The following is a 20,966-nucleotide window of genomic DNA, read 5'->3' as shown; positions in this document are numbered from 1 at the left end:
ACCACATTTTAGACAATTGTCATTGTTGAGTTTGCCAATCTTCCGAAGTAAAGGTTTGCTGTATACATGGTTTGAGTAAAGTCTGTTGAAAGTCTTTGCAGTTGCTACACTATTTTTTCAGATGAAAGCTGGTATTTTAATGGGTAGTGCCTTTTAATCTGGACGTTGCCTGGTGTTCATCTTGCCATTCTGCACCACCCATTGAACAAAGAATGAAACTATGGTTCTCCCGCTGATTAGGGCTGCTTTTGCTATTGAGTGCGCCATCTTGATCAATATAATTCCACTTTTAGCTGGGCATCACAGTATTTTCTATCTCCTCGAAGTTAGAATTAGCGATTGCGTTAACTATTTCCCAGACAATGGGATGTCTGATGTCTTCCTTCTCCATATTAATTTCAATTAATATGTAAAAACAACGCATTAACTGACGCTCTCAGATGTGGAGGCACCAAATAGGAAAGAAACACTGGAAATTATAAGCACTCCACAAAGCAAAAGAAAAGCACCACGATTTGTATATAACGGCAGCTGGAGGATGATTGGGTGTACAGTATGCAAAATTCGTATTGGAACACATAGGTTTTTAACAGTTTTTTGCTTAAACCTTCGAAATTCGCACGAATTTTGAAAAATTAAAATGTGTTTTGGATTTTAAAGCAAAATATTTATTCAATTGTATAAAAATAACTAAAAATTTTGGTAACAAAAAAAAAATAATAATTTCATACTTTAACAAAAACAAAATTCGTATTGGAACACTAAAATGGATTACAAAAATTCATTTTCTTAAACACATCTAATATTTAGTTGGGTAGCCTTTTTGCTTTATAACAGCCCTTAGTCGTTTTGGCATCGACTGCACCAATTTTTCAGTCAAGTTTCTCGGAATTTTTTTTCATTCTTCCTGTAATGCAGTTTTAAGGTCACTGATGTTTCTTATGCTATGATATCTTAACCTCTGTTTAAAAATTGACCACAAATTTTCAATAGAGTTAATGTCTGGGCTCTGAGGAGGGGTTTTTAAATATTTTCTACAATTGTACAATAACCACAAGCGAGTGTTTAAAGCGGTATGCTTGGGGTCATTGTCTTGCTGAAATATGTAGCGGTCCTCAATGCCCAAGTTTCTCGCACTTTTATGCAGATTTTTTTTTAAAATGTCGATATACTGCGCGGCATTCATATTTCCTTCGATAAAGTGGAGCTCTCCAACGCCGGATGCAGCGAAACAACCCCAAACCATTAATGAGCGGTACCCATGTTTAAAGGTTGGTCGCAGATTTCTCGGATGGAGGCGAGTATTTCGTTCACGCCAAATTCGTATGCGACCATCCGACGACTTAACATTAAATTTACATTCGTCGGTAAAAATTACATTTTTCCAAAATCGGAAGTTTTTATTTAAATACCTTTTTGCGAATGTAATTCGCTTTTTCCGATTTACTGTATTTATAAAAGGTTTTCTTGCACTTACGTTGCTCCGAAATTGAAGCCGGCGAATGTAATTTCGAATAGTTTGAGCTGTTACACTTACTCCACAATATTTCTCTAGGAGGGCAGCTAGCTTTACAGCACTTACGGCATTATCCTTTCGAATTTGACGGAGAAGAAAGGACTGATGTCTGCGAGTCAGAAGCATTCGATTCGGATTATGCGATTTCTTATTGACCCTGCCGCTTGATTTGTATATTTTGATTATGTTGTAAAGCGTCGTATGACTTCTTTGAACGATTGTTGCTATTTCCCGGAGCGATTTCCCATTTTCATGCAAATTAAGGGGGGGGGGGGGGGGGGGGGGGGGTAGGGTATTTAATTTTTTTTTTTTTTCATTTTTTTTTTATTTTCGAAATTCAATCCGTAATATCTGAAGAATATTGTGTTAAATTTTCAAGTCAATTGGAGCAAAATTGACGAAGTTATGAGTATTTTTATACCTGCCGGATTTTTGTACCTATACCCGAACCAACCCCAACGCCCCGAGCTGAAGCTGAACGACAAACCAAAAAAGGCAGGATTCTTCGTAGGCAGGAGCAAAAAGATGCATTAGACATCATCGATGATAGCAACATCCTCTATGGACCTGGCATTGATGACTCAGTGTGAGGTATGTCGATAAAATTCGCTTATAAACGTTTTAACTAGATTTTTTTGTGATTAAAACTTTAAAACGTTTTTCCCACAACTCACGTTTTCAAAGTCGGTGCCCCTGATAACTCCAAAACTACTGCACCGATCCTTTTGAAATTTTAAACACTATTTCTGTACATCATTTACGAGGTAACGCTGTCGAGTTTTTTTTTTTTTATTCATAATTTTGATTTTGCAATAACAAATTAACCGATTTTTTTCCACAAAATTGTGTTTTTCACTTTAAAGTGTTCGAAAAAATGAAAAAAATTTGGAAAAAAAAAACTCGACAGCGTTACCTGGGGAAAACTATTATCTAACGAATGAACTTTGATTTTTTGATTTCAAATGATCCAGCACCAAGTTATGAGGGGCACCGCAATTCAACTTTTTTTCGAGACACGTCCGAACAATTGCTGCCATTGCCGTATTTTTTAATATTTCTTTGTAAAAATTTGATGAAACATTCTTCGAATGTCATACTTTAATGTACCATTGGTTGAGTAAATAAATTTTAACTGTGTCGTTAGAAAAAAAATCACAAAAACATGGCTTTTTTTGTACGATTTGACCTTACCCCCCCTTAACGATTAATTTTCGAACATCGTTTGATAACTCTGTTGACTTCCGACCCATTTTGATAAATTTTGAATAGTATAACTACTTATGGAAAATAAATGTAATTTTTATACTTAAAACTATTCTCTAACTCGATACACAGCCGATCATTAACTAAAACATCACAATCTGTGCAAATTGTGCATTTCCTGGAAGCGTAAAGTGTCGCACCATTAGTGTTCTAATACGAATTTTGCTTCGACTATAATGATCTATAGCCCATTATGAAAAACCGGTTTTGTTATTTTAAAAACTTTTATGTGTTAAAAGTGTCTTAACTCAAATGCAAATAATTAGAAATATAATTGTGCTAAAATCATTTAATTTTCTCGTAGAATAAACCATTTTTCTGTAAAATCATAGGTGTTCCAATACGAATTTTGCATACTGTACGTCTATCTGTAATAATTTTCCACAGAATGCTGAATAAAAACGATATGACAGTTTGACAGCAGTCACATGTGATCCGTTAAAAAAAAACAACCGTTGGTGCGTCAGTCCAATTGGATCTGGACCTTGAAGAGTCTTCATTTAAGAACACTACAGGCACAGTTAGATACTAGGCAGCTACCATACTCTCCCTTGCCCGTCACGGGGGGAATCAGTGCGAATATGCACGATTTCAAATTGTTTTGCCCTTGAGCATGAGCGAGATGTAACGAAAATCCGATCAGCTGTGTTTGACATACCGCCCGGACTTGCCAATGTATTGGTGAGATCGGCAAGTTTTTGCTTATGGGTAAGTGAATACGTGAAACAACTTTTTGCTATTGGGTGAGCGCGCCGTAGTACCAGAATAGCAAAAGCTCACCGATCTCTCTCTTACCAATTCGATTTGACGAAGATTATGCCTTTTCCTTGTTTAGCGTCTCTGATGTGTACAGATAAGCTTCTGCACGCCATTTCGCAAGTGGGGTCATTTTAGTGTGGGCACTGCCTATAGTAGATCTACTGTCACAGTAGATCTACTATAGGCCACCTTTGTGCGTATGGGTTCGTATCCCCCAATAAGCACCCTGGACTTACTGATTCTTAGGATCTTTTATTATTTATATTATATTATATATATATTATATTTATTTTTTCTATTTTTGATAGGTCTGCTTTAGCGATGAAAGCACGTTTTGCAGAATAGAACTCAATTTGTGCGCCGTCGTCCTGGAGAAAAATTTAATCCTGACTGCGTTGTTCAAACTGTGAAGCATCCGACAAAGGTTATGATCTGGTCAGTTATCAGTGGCAAAGGTACTGGACGTTTGTACGTGGTAAAAGACATTATGAGGCAAGATCAGTATATAGAAGTCTTAGAAACCCGGTTGGTTCCCCAGCTCAGAGAGTGGTTTCCGAATGGGGAGCCATTCGCTGCTCCCTGTCACACAGCGCGATCCGTGAAAACTTATTTGCAAGAGCAGAATATTCCTCTATTGGATTGGCCGCGTAATAGCCCCGATATGAACCCAATTGAAAATGTGTGGGAGCTGAAGAAGTGGGAAGTGGCTAAGGAGGTGATCACAACCAAAACCCAGTTCCTAGAAAAAATAAACCATATGCGGAACCATCATCCTTAATTGCCGAAATAAGTACAATCTTGCATTGACAGTATGCCGCGCAGAATTGAAGCTGTCATAGCGGCAAAAGGTGGCTCAATAAAATATTAATATTTTATGGTATACTTTTCAAAGTTCTCTAGCAGTTAATAAATATATATTTTTTCTAAAAAGATGTTTTATTTTTGTTAACAATTAGGTAACTAAATGTGTCTATTAATAAATTTTAAATCTAAAAAAACCTCACTCACACTACTTGAAGACCGCTCTTACAAGGTAGAAAAACCACAGTTAGATACTAGACAGCTACCTCACTCCCCCTTGCCCTTCAAGGGGGGAAATCAGTGCGAGTACACACGATTTCAAATTGTTTTGCCCTTGAGCATGAGCGAGATGTACCGAAAACCCGATCAGCTGTGTTTGACATATCGCCCGGACTTGCCAACGTATTGGTGAGATTGGCAAGTTTTTGCTTATGTATAAGTGAATACGTGAAACAACATTTTGCTATATGGGTGAGCACGCCGTAGTACCAGAATAGCAAAAGCTCACCGATCTCTCTCTTACCAATACGATTTGTCGAAGATTATGCCTTTTCCTTGTTTAGCGTCTCTGGCGTGTACAGATAAGCTTCTGCAAGCACATTTGCAAGTGGGGTCATTTTTGTAAGGGTACTGCCTATAGTAGATCTACTGTGAGAAAAACTTTACAAAAATGTCAGGCGATGACGGCTTTACGGTCTCTTACCAAGGCAGAGGCAAATCGTCAGACGCTGCCTCACCTCTGCCCTGGAAGCAGCGCCTTGGTAAGAAACCGTAAAGCCGTCATCGCCTGACATTTTTGTAAAGTTTGGGTGCAAGCCCTAAACGAGGGGTCCGTGGAGTTGCTCCCCATTTGGTCCGGTCCAGCATTAAGTTGGTGCGGAATTCTCACAATTCTCAAAAAAAAAAACTTATTGAGAAGTAACTTCCTCAAGTGTCGCCGAATTCAATTTTTATGCACCTGTAGCTTCCTCTATTGCTGAGAAACGGATATTTCTTTTTCACTAGACATTATTGTTTGTATAGGGACGGAAATGGTTGCGTGATGAACAAATGCACCGGTAGCATGCACACACATCTTACCCCTTCAACTTGTCACTATTTAACGGTACTTACCTTCGGTTTCCATCCGAGTTCCAAGTAGCCGGCTCCTGTGAACGTGGCCATCAAGAAATTGAAAACAGTCAGCGAAGACAGCAGCAGGAAAAGGAACTTATTCAGGAGCCCGCCAACCGTGTTCGGCGGCCACCACATGTTACTCATGTACAAGGTCATTAACGTGACACACTTGATTATGCCTGCAATCGGAGAGAGATTGTGGTAAGTTGGAGCTCGCAAACTAGAGCAGAGTAAAATGTAGGTCCGCGCGAAGGTTCACCGACTGACGCTACGTGCCCGTAACTGGCGTTCGCAGTAATGGGCGCGATTAGGGAGTTGGGTGTTTACGGGGTCTGTGGGTAACAAGCGATGGCGCCGACTGACGAAATGGACCCGGTCGCAGCCACACTTCCGGACTGGCTTTCTTTGCGCTGGCTGAAGTAATACCGTCTAGTCACGGAGCCGGTGCCATTCTGCAGCATACGATTAGGGAGCACTTTCACCGGGCCGGGGACCACGGGGCGTTCTTCCAAAAAGCGTCTACCGAAAACCTCCCACATGTTTTTGCACGGAAAGTCGCTTCCAACAAGAGAATTTCAATTATAGCACGCAATTTAGTCCGTCCCAGCTCCTCACGTTTCTCACCCTTGAAAAGTAAGCGGACGGGCCAAGGAATAGTCGCGATGACTCCAATCAGTAATTGAGTGCCATTTTGCATTTGTTGATAGAAGTGGGCGCTGATAACGATGCTGGCGGGAGTTCAAGCAGCTGTCGCTTCCCAATCTAGTTGGCTGCTTAGCTCCGGTTGGGAACGGGGGAAGGATACGTCAAGGAAATGTGAAAACAGGTAACAGGTGTTGAGGAGAAAGGCCGGCCCGACTGCACCCGCGGCACTTACTTAGGGCGATGATTGGTCCCCAGTGGAAGAGGCGGCGGAGGCCCGTCAGAGAAGCCATTCTACGCGAACGTTCGTCTACTCAATTATGCACGGATCATGAGATAGGGCCGAAAAGAAAATGAATTTTGGGGCAAGCGAGGAATCCTCCGAAGGACTCAACTCAACGCGACGACACAGGACTCACGCAACCGAACACTTTCACATTTACAGCGCGACTGCACAAATGTCTCATTTTCCGTGTTTGAGGATTCTTGGCGTGTTTCATTCTACTTTGTTCCTATACCGGTGAATGAGAAAGAGGAGCATAGATATCGAAAGTTTACAAACATCTGATAATGGTGTTGACAACTCGACGGCAGTTTTGTGGTGTTGACAATGCGTGGGAAATTTCTGACAGGTGCGTGAAGAAATTTTTGAAGATTATGATGGGGCCAGGCCAGTTGGAATTAGTCTTACAACAAAGTACAAGTATCTATTTGTGAGTATCATTGGGAATATTTGTCTATAAAATCTTAGCAACAGATATGTTTTCTAATGTTCAATTCAAAGATGTTTTGTTACGTGACAGTTATTTCAACGCAGCCCTGACACTTTTTGACAGTTGCCATCAGCTGTCGGCCTGCTGGTTTGTTGTTCTTGTCCGGCAGATTTAATTCCACAATAACAAGAAGTTTTTGAATTAACACTAAGACGTAAAGTTAAACTTATCGCGTAAACACAACTGACTCTAATGTGGGGAAAAGTTTTCCCGGTGTCCCTCACATATAACCTCTAAAACAGTTGCCGACATTTCGAACACTCCCGGGAAGATGATAGTACTCCGCCGGCTCATCCACCCAGCTTTTCGGACCACAATTACCGGAATACGACCTTCGATATCTCACTTACGTACCACGGCGGCAAGAGCATCTGAAAAACCACCAGAAGACGATGCCAGTGACAAAAAGAAGGAAGAGAAAACATTTACGCGGGACCACCTCCCAGCCGTCTTCACCAATTTCGAGAACATCTCGGACAAAAACAAGGAAACATATTTAAATATGGTGACAATCTTTGAAACGAAAAGTGTACATCGTCGCAACCACGTAGAGTTCATTTACGCGGCTCTTCGAAACATGGAGGAGTTCGGCGTGCACAAGGATATCGAAGTGTATAAGGCTCTGATCAACGTCATGCCCAAAGGAAAGTTCATTCCCACGAATGTGTTCCAGGCGGAGTTCATGCACTACCCTAAGCAGCAGCAATGCATCATTGACTTGCTGGAGCAGATGGAGGACAACGGTGTGATCCCAGATTACGAAATGGAGGACATGCTCGTGAATGTGTTCGGGCGCCGAGGACATCCCGTGCGGAAGTATTGGCGGATGATGTATTGGATGCCGAAATTCAAGAACCTCTCACCATGGCCCTTGCCTAATCCGGTACCCAATGATGCCTTGGAGCTAGCCAAGCTGGCGGTGGAAAGGATGTGCACGGTGGACATTCAGTCGAGGGTGGATGTTTATAACACCGAAGACATCGAAGAGGCGATCGATAAAACGTGGATCGTGAGCGGAATTAGCCCCGAGCAGGTTGAGTTGATAAAGAAACACGACAAGAGGAAGCCGATATACATCGAGGGACCGTACTTGATTTGGTTGCGAGATAAGTGTGTGAACTACTTCACGTTGAGGGCAGATGTTGACCCTAAATTGAAATTTGAAGACGACGAAGAGAAGGATTTTGATGGTAAGTTATTATTGCTAATAAAAACTTAGAAGTCAGGTTTTTCGTTAAGGATCGTCTTCAGTTTTCGTATTGGGAGGGATGCTTTCACGGAGTATGCTATATCAATAAGACTCCCCGCCCTATTTTGATTCATCATCGTCACGGCGCAACAACCAGTATCTAGTCGAGACATCGCGGTTTTGCGTCGAGGCCCACCGATTCGATATCCTTAAAGCCAGACAGCCTTCCTGGCCTACGCCATCGCTCCATCTGAGACAGGGTCTGCCTCGTCTTCTTTTTCTACCATAGATATTCCCTTTATAGGCTTTCCGGGCAGGATCATCCTCACCCATACAGATTAGGTGACCCAACCACCGCAATCGCACCGGTCGTCGTATCGCTCATAGATTTCATCGTTATAGAGACTACGGAATCGTCCATCCTCATGTAGGGCGCCAAAAATTCTTCGGAGACTTCCGCTGCTGAACTATGTACTTCGTTTTGCCTTTATAAATTTGCAGCCCTAGATCACGCGCCGTCTGTTCGAACCAAATGAAGTCTATCTTGGGTTTTTCTTTGCATAATGTCAATATCGTCAGCATAGGTCAGTAGTTGGGTGGACTTAAAGACGATACTGCCTCTCGCATTTACCTCCGCATCACGGATCATTTTTCCATTACAGGCTAAAGAGGACCCATGATAGGGCATCAGTTGTCTTAGACCGTTGTTGATGTTGAATGGTCTCGAGAGTGATCCTGTTGGCCTCACACATTGGTCAGAGTCAGCCTAGTTTGTTTTATCCATTTCATCGGGGTACCGATACCGCGTACAGTTTTACCCTTTCTATGCTATCATAGCCACCTTAAAGCGAAAGAAAAGATAGTGCAACTGATGGCCATGTTCCAACATCGCTTGCCGCAGAAAGGAAATTTGATCTGCTGATTTGCCTGGAGTGAGCCTTTTTGGTATGGACCAATAATGTTCTGGGCGTATGGGGCTGTCCGACCTAGCCAGATAGCGGAGAATATCTTATAGATGGTACTAAGCAGCGTGATACCTCTATAATTGCTGCACTGCGTGATATCCCCCTTTTTTATGGATGGGACAGATACTGCCTCGTTGCTAGGCATCAGGTATTGATTCATTGCCCCATACCTTGCACATCAGTTGAAGAACCGCTTGGTGTAGTTGGTCGCCTTCATATTTAACCAATTCGGCTGTAATTTCATCAGCTTCTGGCGACTTATGATTTTTAAGCCGGTGGATTACGCGGGTTGTTTCTTCTATGCTTGATCGTGGCCGCGGTCTTCAGTTGGCGGGATCTATAACTCGCTGTTATTTTGGTTGTTGAGTAGTTCATCCAAAATACTCACCCCATCGCTCCAATATGCCCATTTTGTCGGAAATCAGATTTCCCTCTTTGTCTCGGCAGGATGAGCATCGAGCTGTATAAGGCTTCATCCTGCTGGTTTGTTGGTAAAATTTCCGCGCCTGGTGCGGTTGTTTCTGGGCCAAGTATGTTTGGGGACGTATCCGCATATCACGATGGCTAACCACTTCATCAACAAGGGGTGGAATTTTATCGAATATGGTACAGTTCACGACTATGGCGAAAAACTTCCTTCGTTTCTTATTGCATATCACTGTTGATAAGGGGTTAATCGTTAACGTCGTCTGAGAGCCCATTGAAGGATTTGCGACCACCCCCAGTGCTTTCGTGATGAGGTACAGGGTTATGAAATCATTGCTATCTATGGAAACTTATGCTTTCCCGACCAGCGCAATAATAATTTTCTTTTGTCATGACACAGAATACACTAAACTTCCTGGGATTTTGCACGGTATCGAAACTGAAGTACGCCATCACTCTGAGCGTTCAATGGAATCTTGAATCCTTTATTTAGTTCGAGCCACTTCGACGACTCCGCAGCTAGCTACATCTTGTGATCTCAGGCTCTCCTACTCTCGAGCCGCAACTGCATCATATGAGGGGTCGATGTTGAGCTATGTGGATCGAAGCCTGCCAGAAGAGCCGGACATGACAGGTAAGCGAAGGCAAACGATTTAAATGATGACGACTAGATGATGATCCCTTTCGAGGCCGATGTTAACGACTCTCTTGTTACGTACATCCAGAAAACTGCTACTAAATCTGCCGCTGATTGTCTTTTAAGACAAGCAGAAAACAGTGATTGAATTCTGAATCCATACCTCACCTCATAATTAAGTGAACACATGAATGAAGGGGAATTAGCTCAGCTGCTAAATAGGCTTTGTAGGGGTCTCATATGCAAAGTAGGTACAAGGAATAGGAATGAACTGAAACACATATCAGTCTGAATGGCTTCTAAAAGCCACGTTTAGATAGTTGATATAATTTGAAAGTGAAACTACCTCCATACTTAGGTCACTTTCTAATTGTCCTGATTTTATGTAGGAGGAGAGACCCGAGCTCAACATTCAACTCAGCTGCCAGTGGGAGGTGAGAGTGGCATCAGGTTGTTCACACCTAATGGCATCGCGGCCAGAGCTACCCTTAGTTGCGACTGAGGTATTAGATAGACTTCACATCCGCTGGTATGAATGCTGAGCCTGCATTCAGTGCAAACCAATACTTTTGTTTTGTGCCTGTCATGGCGGGGCTCTAATTATGGTCCCCAAATTAACAAGTATCCGAAGTGGACCGTGAGAGTGATAACGCCTACATGGCCACCAACCACCAACCATTTCGTGCAATACGGATAATTGAATAATTCGCAGTCCGTTATCATTGAATAATTCGCAGTCCGTTATCATCGATATTTTTACGTAAGCTGGTAGTCAACGTATCGTATGGGTTCCGTCGCTACTTTACTGTTAAAATCTTCAAGTATGATTTGGATATCATACATACAGCCTCGTAGAAGGTATCCTCTTTCCGCTCTGCAGTCTCCTCTGTAGTGCAAATCGTTATTCCGTTTTCGTTGCTGGGTTCATCTTTCTAAAATCTATTCACTCCGAGGCTCCTTTCCACCTGCCTGGACGATCAGTTGGTCAAATTTATCCCATTTTTAGGCGAGGGAAACTCGCCTCCTTCCTTCTCCGCCTGCAGCTTTTCGTTGAGAAAGAACTCCCAGCGATCACCATGTGGAGGTGGAGATATTGTTTGGTAGTAGATGCTTTTACTCACGGATAAGCCGAAGGACTCTGGTTCTTACGTATCGGTGCTTGTACCGATGCGTTACTGATGCTGTCGAATTTAGCCCCAGACAATCACAACATAATCTTTTAACATGACAGAAGCAACCGGGAGAAACTACCGAGTACCTGTAGCAAAAGGAAGTGAGACGACTGAGATCTGGATGAAGACAATTTGATCACACCAGTTCACTAATAATTTTCAAACCAAAAAGATCTTACTCGGCACTTTGCATATTCACCATTTGAAATCAAGCAGTACTGTATTCCCCTTAGGATTTTTGATGACGATACTGTCTGGCTTGAGAACAATATTACAATTTATGAGAATAGGAATGCAAAAATTTGATGACAGTGTATTGAATTTAGTGATAAGATACGTAACGCGACAAATTCAAGATAAAAAAAAATGAAATGTGATAGAATGCAGTTAAAAATAATGAATCAAGGATAAACAACATGCGAGGCATTTAATATTGTTGATTCAATCTTCGGTTTGCCTTTGAATTTTGACTATTGGGAGATTCCAGATCTGAAGTCCTTGACTTCCAGTTTTCTCTGTAAATTTTCCAGAGGAGGTAAACGGCGACTCCGATTACCAGAGAGAGGCCAATGTACGAGACTCCCAGATGAGAATAATGGGTTGCTCCAGCGACTAATGTTCTGAACACTTGAGCAACCCCTTCACTATGCGCTGATGGCGAGAGGCTGGTATAGTCGCATGTTATAGTAGAGCCCTAGATCCAATTCACTGAAGATAATGCTGACTGGGCCCCAATTGTCGAAGTATAACCTTTGTGGATTATGCTGAAGTTGCCGGTAGCATGAGTAGCATTAAAAGGAGGGAAAGCACGGATGATGCTCATGTGGATTTCCATCTTCTATCGTCCGCTTCACTGCTGAATTTGAGCCTTTTGTTCGAAGTTACATCCGAAGATGTAATCTTTTAGTTTGTGGAAATGCTAGGTCGAGGCTCAATAATACTTGTTTCTTGTCTGGAGGGAGTAGGTATAGATTGGCTGATACCCGGCTCCTGTTTGGACAGTCGGGATTCGATATTGTCTGATCCAAAGGAATGGTCTTTTGAAGCAGCCACGGGTAAGGGTGTCCACTTGTGTATTGCCCGCCGCAGTAGCCCAGGAGCGGTTTTGACTTCGGCTACACAGACCAGACTCTTCGCCCCATTGGCCATTGGAGTGGTGGAATATGGTTCCCTCTTAAGGCGACCATTGTCTTGTCTTGTGGGTCGGACGTCGTCGGAGTTATTAGCCTCGAATTCAAGGTCGGCTCGATCTCGATTGATTTGAAAGTTGATATACAGGGCGTTCCACTTTTAGATCGCCATAGGACTAGGGCGTTCTCCACACTCTGTGGAAAAATGCCTCAAAATATACCCTCGGTTTTCCCCAAATCTTGTCAAAAAGGCTGACCTTCTATAAAATACGCTAATAAAATCTACAAAAGAGGAATCCATTTATTACCTTTCGAATGACATATAAATATCCACAACTTAGATTTGAAAATTTTCGATTATTCGATTTTAAAGGAAGAAAAACATGTCATCAAAACCAAACCAAAGGTTTTGAGATGATGAGATGTCCACCGAGGACAAAAATATTTAAAATTAGAATCATATCTATTTGAACACAGAAGGACGAAGGCGGGAGTAGACAAGCGGATTCCTTTTTCTATTGAAGTTAGTAGAACCTACGTTGTGGGAGACTTACTTCCTTCGGAAGTTGCTTTTATAACTAATATAGTTCTCTCTCTATGCTCGATCCATTCCGATCTGCCGTATACTCGTTTTTTTCTAGAAGAAAACTAGTCCAAGGCAAGAATGGGTTCCGCTGAGATCGACTTACTTTCCCCAGTAAAATAAAGGTCGGTTGAAATGAAAGAAACAACTAATAATGTGAAAACCTGAAGTCATCAAGGGAGAATCTAAATCTAGAATCAGATTCTTCACTTATTCAACGACCTCGTAGTCCAACCGGCGCCACCTGCTGAGGTCGAAGTGTTACCCGAGCATAAGAATTAGCCTCCGGTTTTTAGTTGAAACAATGTCTCTAGCAAAAGCGGTAGGTGTACACCGCAAAATACCGATGAAAGCATGAACGATTGATCGAATGACTGCTTCTGCGTCAACGATTTGTGGGAGGGTGCGCAACTAACCCTGAAGAGGGTTTCTGAGCTGGCATTGTTCAACAAATGCTTCCTTGAGGAGCGTATTGGTGCGGAAGCTCTAAAGCAACATGCTGCTGGGCAGCAGAGTAGGAACTTTTCTTACTGTCGGCTTTCTTGAATCGGATGTTAAAGCCAGCGAAGGAGGCTTGCAGCCCACGGCATCTTAATCTAAAGCATAGATGAAGGGCAATATTCCCCAATTAAAGCAATCCAAATCAGCGCAATATCTATAAGGTATTTATATTCTTCATCCAGGAACCATGGATTGTTAGCGGGGAAATTGGTGGCCTAAACTTCCAGCATATTGACCTGTTATATGCCAAAGGAAGTGCTATACTTCGCTCCTGCATGGTGACTTCAAAATATCTCCAGGCTATTTTGGTTAACGACCTATGTGATGACAATACGACAACCATAAGACTAACTATAAAAAGCCCATAGGAAAACAAGGGGATTGCTTGGTGCTCTACTTATTTTCCATACCTTGAGGTCGAACAATCATTAAAACCAGCAATATGCCAAGAGCAACAGCAAATAGCAGGTAATACTAGGATGCCATGTTGACGCCCATCATTTTTACTGGGAGAGTTCTAACATGGCCACGAGAGGATAGAAACTATTAGAGTATATGGATCGAACTGCAGTTCCTCAATCCATTATTTTTAAAGCGGCCACGCGAGAGCTTTCATACAGTGGCATGGTGGCTCTTGTTGAACAGTGGAGAATATCGAACGACATGATCATCTCAGATCATAGGCGCATTGATTTTGTATTTGGGCATGGGTCCACTTCCAATCGCTCCATTTCGAATTCCGCGGAAGATAGATTGGGCTAGAACTGAACACCGAGTTACGGTCACTGTCAAGCGCATCAAATCCGCAAAACAACCCAGATGGAAACCAGGAGCTAGACGCTTCAGGTTTAGTGTATTTCTTTTATAAAAGCGTTGTCCATTTGTCCCATTAGTACCTAGCACGTAGTATGTGCATGCATTATGTGAGAAGATTCACTTTCGCCTGATACTGACATTCAAATTCTTGAATTTCCACAGAAGCGACAAATTTGACTTATTACCACTTTGTTAGTAATAGTGCTATTTGCACCACTTGGTGGGATCATGTTCTATGTTATAGCCTATATTGCTGCACAATTTCGTGATTTTAGGATCAATTTACGGGGAGGGGACCGTCTGTAAGGTGGAAAAAAAGACTTTCAAAATTATTTTTTACAAAATACGGGCAATGTATATTAAATGAAAAATTACAATATTATAGAATATGTTAAGAATATTTGCTATTTCAGCGAAAAATGTTAAATACTAAGCCGTTGGCAGCAAATCGCCCGAGACGTCTCTAAAAAAGTCGTTTTGCGGTGATGGCTGTAGCTCATGGCTCAATCATCTGAAACGAAAAAAAAACAAAGTGATTCTATTGGTATACGTGTTTCCCTGGGTAACGTCGTCGACTTTTTAAACGTGAAGTGTTGGAAAATCGTTTTGAAGTTTTTCACACGGATAAATTGCTTTTTTGGATTCGTTTTTACTATATACTTACACTGAATATTCGATACCAGGCCCGTACAGAAAACAGCATCTATTTGCCCTTGTCTTTGGCGAATCCGACCTTCTTTGCTCTCGTTTGTAGCTTGTTCGTCCGCTTGACTTACGTATATTCTGTCAACGCACGTGCCAATTCTTTACAACTTGGTCAACTTTTAATACTCATCAACGATCATGGAGTTAGTAGAGCAAAACAGTCTTCATTAAAAGTGAATTAGCTGCAATTTCCAACAGGATTGCGGTACCACTCACGCCTTTAGGAGGAATTTTCCAGACAAGTTGATTGAGGCTTTCATTGCTGTCTTGAGTAAACTCGCCGAGGCATCGCTGCAGAAGGGCCTCCTTGCTCAATTCGCTTAGTCGTGCACCACTTCTTATCCTGCTCTCTCTGCTGATTTTTTCGACATTTTTTGGGGAAAAAATCTCAAGGTCGTATCTTCGGTGTAGTCAATTACTAAAAATTATACGTATATACTGTTATTAACTTTAACGGTATGGAGAATATTTCGGAGCCTAGGCACCATATAGTGGCAGCCTCTTGATTTTTTGGTTGGGTAGATTCTGAGGATGGGTCCGTGAAAAAATGATCCCTTTCGATCTCTCGCATTCCCCACCTTTCCAAGAAATGTTAAAAGTAAGACTAGCTTCAGAAAGTACTAACCGCGACCTTTCATTTGATATCCCACATGACTAAAATTTAATGAAAAAAATGTACACCCCTCTTTTCCATGTATAGGGACCCCCCTTAAATTGCACGCATGTTTGAGCGTTCACATTCCTACCTTTCCACCAAATTTGATGTCAATTGCTATAACCGTTTTCGTGAAAAATACGTATGACAGACAAACAAACAGTAAACTAATTTTAATTACGTTTTGTTTTAGACAAAGCACGCCAAAGAAAGGTAAATTACCAAGATGAAACAGAAACAAGAGGAGAATGACACAGGCAAGCCTCAGCCGAACTCTGAGGTCTCATTTTGCTCTTCGCTTGAATCGGTACAAAAAGCCTCACAGAGTCTTAAGACGACCTAGCAGTTGAAGTGGATCCTTTTGAAAGAACGTAGCCAAGAGTTGGATAACCTTTATTTATTTACAGAACGGGAGGTACATATGAAGCGAAGAAGAAAGGACAAACCGTCTGCTTGAAGTACATCTTCTAGGCAGCATACAAAATTACAGGTCAGGGCCGACATGCCCTTTGACATGGAAAATAATGTCATTTGAGCGGGTAAAATCGCCAATAAACTTGTTTGACTGACACAAATCTGCGGGTCCAGACGACATGACCCCTTGTGTAGTAATATAGGGAATGTATGCCCTGGGTCTACATGTTCGGAATATATTGTGGCGAAGTGACGTGGTTTGTGGAACGAGCGCACCCGTATTAAAGGCACTCAATTTTGAATTCAATGCACTGCGAGGATTGGAAAGAACCCATTGTCAATACAATACAAAGTTGGTGACGTTGATATTGTAGAAGTTATCCCAACCAAGAAAAGGCAATATATACTAATTACGTTTTTAATTCCTGGAGTTTTCGGAAGTATTCTGTGTTCGTTCCGCTGTCGATGTTAGACAGTTCAACAAGCAGCAGAAGTAAACAATAGTAACGTCGATATCGTCGTCGTTTTTGTGGCTCGGCACGGAAGAATCGTCCTGATCAAGAATTTCGCGATTACCATCTAACTTAATTTATTATCGATTTATTAAAATAATAACAACGATAACGCCGCAAAAACCATGTCGAAAATATTTTCCTCTGCTTTCCAGTCCGTGGTCGACATCGTCCTTAGGCAAAAACAAGGTAGAGCCCTCAGTGACATCAGTGGCTGCCGGGCCAGTACGGTTTCCACGTTTTGGCGAAGGAATCTGGCAGCAAGGTTCTGCCAACTTAAGACTCAATTGCGTGATGATGGGCGCCACGGGATCGTGGGGTGTGATGAATAGACAATTGAGCTTGTCTCCGACGTGTTAGAAGACGACTCCTTTGGGTTGTTGGGTGACGACAAAGTCGGCACCGAGCTGCTACGGTCTACTACCGGAGAGCCCACAGCCATCTCTGGACACGTTGGACTAAATCATGGTTTAGATCCGCCTCCCGAAAAACGTGATTTGGTAGTGCCAAGTCCCGGGACATGTTGGTCTCACCGAAAGTTTGGGGAAAAGGCCACTAAATATACAAGCCACTGCACTTATCCCCCAAAAAACTAACTTGCCGGGGACTCTAGCAACGGATAAGAGAAATGCAGAATCATGTCGCCCAATAATTTATATTCTTTTGGGTCCGCGCCACTACCTAATACAGGTGCTGAAGTGAATCACTACCGAGCATTATGTTCAGCACTACATCAATACTACACACCTTTTCAAGTCCATCCATTATCGCTGCAGAAGCTCGCAGTCGCGCGGAAAGGGATTAAAATACTTTGCAGGGTGTTCACAAAGCTTCAAAAAGCTATTGGCCTTCGCCATTAGACACGGTCCTTAAACCCAATGGCGACCTTGTGGCGATTACAGATGATTTCAGATCGATACCCTATTCCACTTGTCTACGACTCGTCGACTGCTATGTTTTTTTTTCGTTCTTGTACATACTCAAGTCATGTCACCAAATCCCTGTAGCTTTCGGAGACATTCCGGACTTTTCGAGTTCAGAGAATGTTTTTTGGAAGCGGCACAAACTTTCAGAGCTTCATCCGGTGCGTTATTCTTATATTTAGTCGCGTTCCTCTGAATCTGAGCACTTAAAACACCTCGAGTACATTTTTCGAAATTTCCTGGAGGCCGGTCTAGAACACAATGTTGAGAAATGCTAATTCTTCAGAATTAGATTTCTCAACCACCTGATTACCCCTGAAGGCATCTAACCCGGATCCAGTCAAGTTTCGAGTTCCCCATTTTCAAAAACCGTTAAGCATCTGAGAAGGTTCTTCCCCGTTATCATTCGGTTCTTACGATTAACATGTCTGGGCTGAAGACTGAAGACTCCCGCGTGATTGTGTGGCCTCTAGAGACTCTCCAGACATTTAAGACCACCAAAAAATAGCTGCTGCACTTTTGGCATTCCCTGACCAAGATGCAATCTAGTCGTATTCATCGATGTCTCAGACATTTTCCGTAGGCGCTGCTCTTCACCAGGAGAATCAAATCTAGCAGCCGTTGAGCTTTTTTCCAAGCGGCTAAACTGTTTTGGGTTAGTAGCGTGAATTTGCTAAGCCGTCTTTCGTTTAATATAAATTTCTGTTCGGCCTCAATTTTCCATAATCCATCTACCGTGAATTTCTTTTCTTTCCAAATTTATTACAATTAATTTAGGGGTACGATTAGGTCGTAGAGAACAAACATAAACATCCTTGAGTTAAGGCACATCATTATGTGACTAAGGAAAAGAATTCCCAAGAGAAGTTGAAATTGCGACTCTTCGATATTTCAGTACCCTAAAAACAAAAACTGTTATAAATCCACGGTTGTAGGCAAGCCGCCCTGATATTCAAATCAACTTCCGCCCCTAGTTTAATAATTAATTCTGGGGTTCGTAATGAATGTTTGGACGAATCCTTTCATGGAAAAAAATATGTAGCGCTTACCATCTTCAATGACAGTTAACTTGAGAATCTTGTATTTCCTGAGTTTTGTGCTAATTTGAAATTTTGGATATTTTTAGAATGTCATACAATTTATTTATAATGAAAAATGTCTTTGCAGACGTATCAAACTTGAGAGTGCCTCTATTCGGCCCACCAACGAAACAGAACCATTTAGTGCCGAAACGCTCTGTGCATCAACAGGACGATGGTACAATATTTGCAATATGCGCGACGGGCACCTCTTCGAAAGATTCATTGCTATCGTGGATTCGATTTCTCGAGCGAAGCGGGAACGTCGACTTAGGAAGTATACCAATTTTATTCAAATTTAAATCTAGGCCTGGCCCAGAACTCCCGGCAGTGACGACCGACGTCAGGTGATGCATTTTGCGTATCTAGTTTTATTGTAACTTAATGAAATTGTAACAAAAGAAATAAAGTCCCAGTTGATTTCTGAAACTTATATTTATTTGAAATTTCATTGTCGTAGTTTTACTACATAAAATTAAAACCATTTTACAGAATCTTATGCGCATATTCTATGACGAAAGTCTTGGATTTTAGTTCGAAACTGGAGAGAGTCATAAATAAAATAAAGTTAATTCACGCAAAAAATGTTTAAAATAAGAAGACTGAGTAAGAACTTAAAAGAGCTCATTCTTGTTTATGTTGACTTTTAATTACAATAACTATCGACAGCAATTGGCAGATGTCAATGAATGAATCGCGAGATTTCCTCACAGAGTCGCAAAATGTGCTTGTTTTTCCTGCTTCCTTTTTGGGTAAAATTAATACTAACTCCTAGTAAAACAAAAATCATACTTTTCCTAACATTCAAATCACAGATATGTTTCTCGTTTCCAAACACATGAAAATATTTCAAGACAATTAAGCTATTGATTAGTTTAAACATATTCGGTTTCATCTCCTCCTTTTCTGTTAAAATTTCTCAAGAAAGTGTTAATATTAGTTGAAAATTTGCTTTAATCCATGTACTCCTGACTCTACTTAATTGAATTTACGATTAAGTGGGAAAACTTGCGTCACATGCCCAATTCCCTTGGTTTCTCCTTCACGGAATAGAACGCGCATGCCGGGCCGTACATATTCTGGATGGCAAACAAACTCGAACATTACGGATGCACTATCATTGGTTCCAATTTTTCCGCCGCCCATTATTCCGCGAATTATGGCTGTTTGTCGGATGCTGCCGATGTGAACGGTTGTTTGGAAGCCGACGTAGATGGCAGTAGCGTGGAAGAGCACGGCAACTTTAGCCTGAAATTGAAAAATTAAATTGTTTCAACTGTTAACATTCTTAAGTGACTAGAAAGCATTGCATTGGAGAGGCTTCTAAAGAGAGATGGCGAAATAAGAGAGCACGCAAATGAGGTCAAATAAGACCAATTTCCGTTATAAAAAGTAGTGGTGTCAGCATATGAAGGAAATGTCAGCCGCGCATTAAATGGAATCGATTTCGTGAGAAAAAAGAGGAAATGAAAATACATTTGACAAAGCGGCTTAGGCGTCACCCCGGTTCACCGGCATCTGAGCTCTGGAAAATTCTTCGTTGAGTCATTGAAGAAAGTAGAACGCCATTTGACTGGCAAGAAAGTATCACAAACGGCATATTATCAACGAACATCTCAAATCCAAAACTTACCGCAGTGTTATCCACTCCGTTGTTCTCTATGGGTGATATGCGGTTGCATCGATCGCGGAAAAAATGCGAGGGGTGTCTTCGATGATTTGACCATACACTTCGCGCTAACGAGAATTCATGTGACAAGATTGGTCTGAACATTCATGTCGATGGGAAACGACCAAAAGGCTGGCAGAAACAATGATGTCTTGACGACAGATGAGGCCTGTGATAGGGCAAAATGACGAAACTGATCAAGATGAGCCAACTCAGTTTCCGTACGGGACAAAGGCTGAACAACGAGTAGAAGGGCAATAAAGTGCGCGTGACAGATAGACAAAACCATAAAAAAGAACAGAATCAAACAGAAATTCAAACCGAAAATATCATGTTAAGAAACTAGTGCTGAAATCTCGACATCATATGTCGATCTGATAATACTTATTAGTTTCTCCAAAATACCCTTCCTGCGTGAAGCGTTACAGGTGCATTCCCTGTTCACACTATCGACAGCTTTCTCGAAATCGATGGAAAGAAAGTGAAGCGAAATCTAAACTCCGTACATTGTTCCGAAATGACCGGAAAAGTGTTGACGTGGTCAATGAAGGAGGATACAGAACGGAGACCTTGCTCTTTGTCGATCAAGCCTTCGGAATGTTCCTTGCTGGTTACTAGGAGGTGTAGTGGTCTTCCATTCTCTGAAGAAAGTCTTGGATTGCCAAAATTTCCGTAAAAGTGGAAAAAACACAGACCATCACTCGCGGCGGTCAGTACAGC

At 41.8% G+C, this 20,966-nt stretch overlaps 3 protein-coding genes across 8 annotated transcripts in view; 1 reads left to right on the top strand and 2 right to left on the bottom strand.

The window, feature by feature from the left end:
* The window catches only part of LOC119651896 (palmitoyltransferase ZDHHC6), a 39,527-nt gene extending 32,958 nt beyond the window's left edge, over positions 1-6,569 (bottom strand). Inside the window, exons 1-2 of one of the 2 annotated variants that reach the window (XM_038055723.1) lie at positions 6,333-6,569; positions 5,453-5,634 (exon numbers count right to left, since the gene is read on the bottom strand). In XM_038055723.1, coding sequence (XP_037911651.1) covers positions 5,453-5,634; positions 6,333-6,390 — 240 coding nt within the window. In that variant the 5' untranslated portion in view covers positions 6,391-6,569. Of the gene's footprint in view, positions 1-5,452; positions 5,635-6,079; positions 6,289-6,332 lie in introns of those variants that run through there. The other variant, XM_038055722.1, reaches the window with a different exon arrangement.
* A 335-nt stretch (positions 6,570-6,904) lies between these two features.
* On the top strand, positions 6,905-19,010 carry LOC119651897 (evolutionarily conserved signaling intermediate in Toll pathway, mitochondrial). Its single transcript, XM_038055724.1, has 2 exons — positions 6,905-8,060; positions 18,666-19,010. The coding sequence occupies exons 1-2, from the start codon at positions 7,142-7,144 to the stop codon at positions 18,926-18,928; spliced, it is 1,182 nt and encodes a 393-aa protein (XP_037911652.1). The 5' UTR covers positions 6,905-7,141; the 3' UTR covers positions 18,929-19,010.
* The window catches only part of LOC119651895 (GTP-binding protein 2), a 60,226-nt gene continuing 58,253 nt past the window's right edge, over positions 18,994-20,966 (bottom strand). For all 5 annotated transcript variants that reach the window (XM_038055720.1, XM_038055717.1, XM_038055721.1 and 2 more), the window contains exon 3: positions 18,994-19,825. In XM_038055720.1, the coding sequence (XP_037911648.1) occupies positions 19,556-19,825 (270 nt within the window). In that variant the 3' untranslated portion in view covers positions 18,994-19,555. The remainder of the gene's footprint in view (positions 19,826-20,966) is intronic.

Source organism: Hermetia illucens, chromosome 3 (genome assembly GCF_905115235.1).
Source record: "Hermetia illucens chromosome 3, iHerIll2.2.curated.20191125, whole genome shotgun sequence".
In the NCBI taxonomy this organism is placed as follows: Eukaryota; Metazoa; Arthropoda; class Insecta; order Diptera; family Stratiomyidae; genus Hermetia; species Hermetia illucens.
This window is presented reverse-complemented; position numbering and strand designations above follow the sequence as displayed.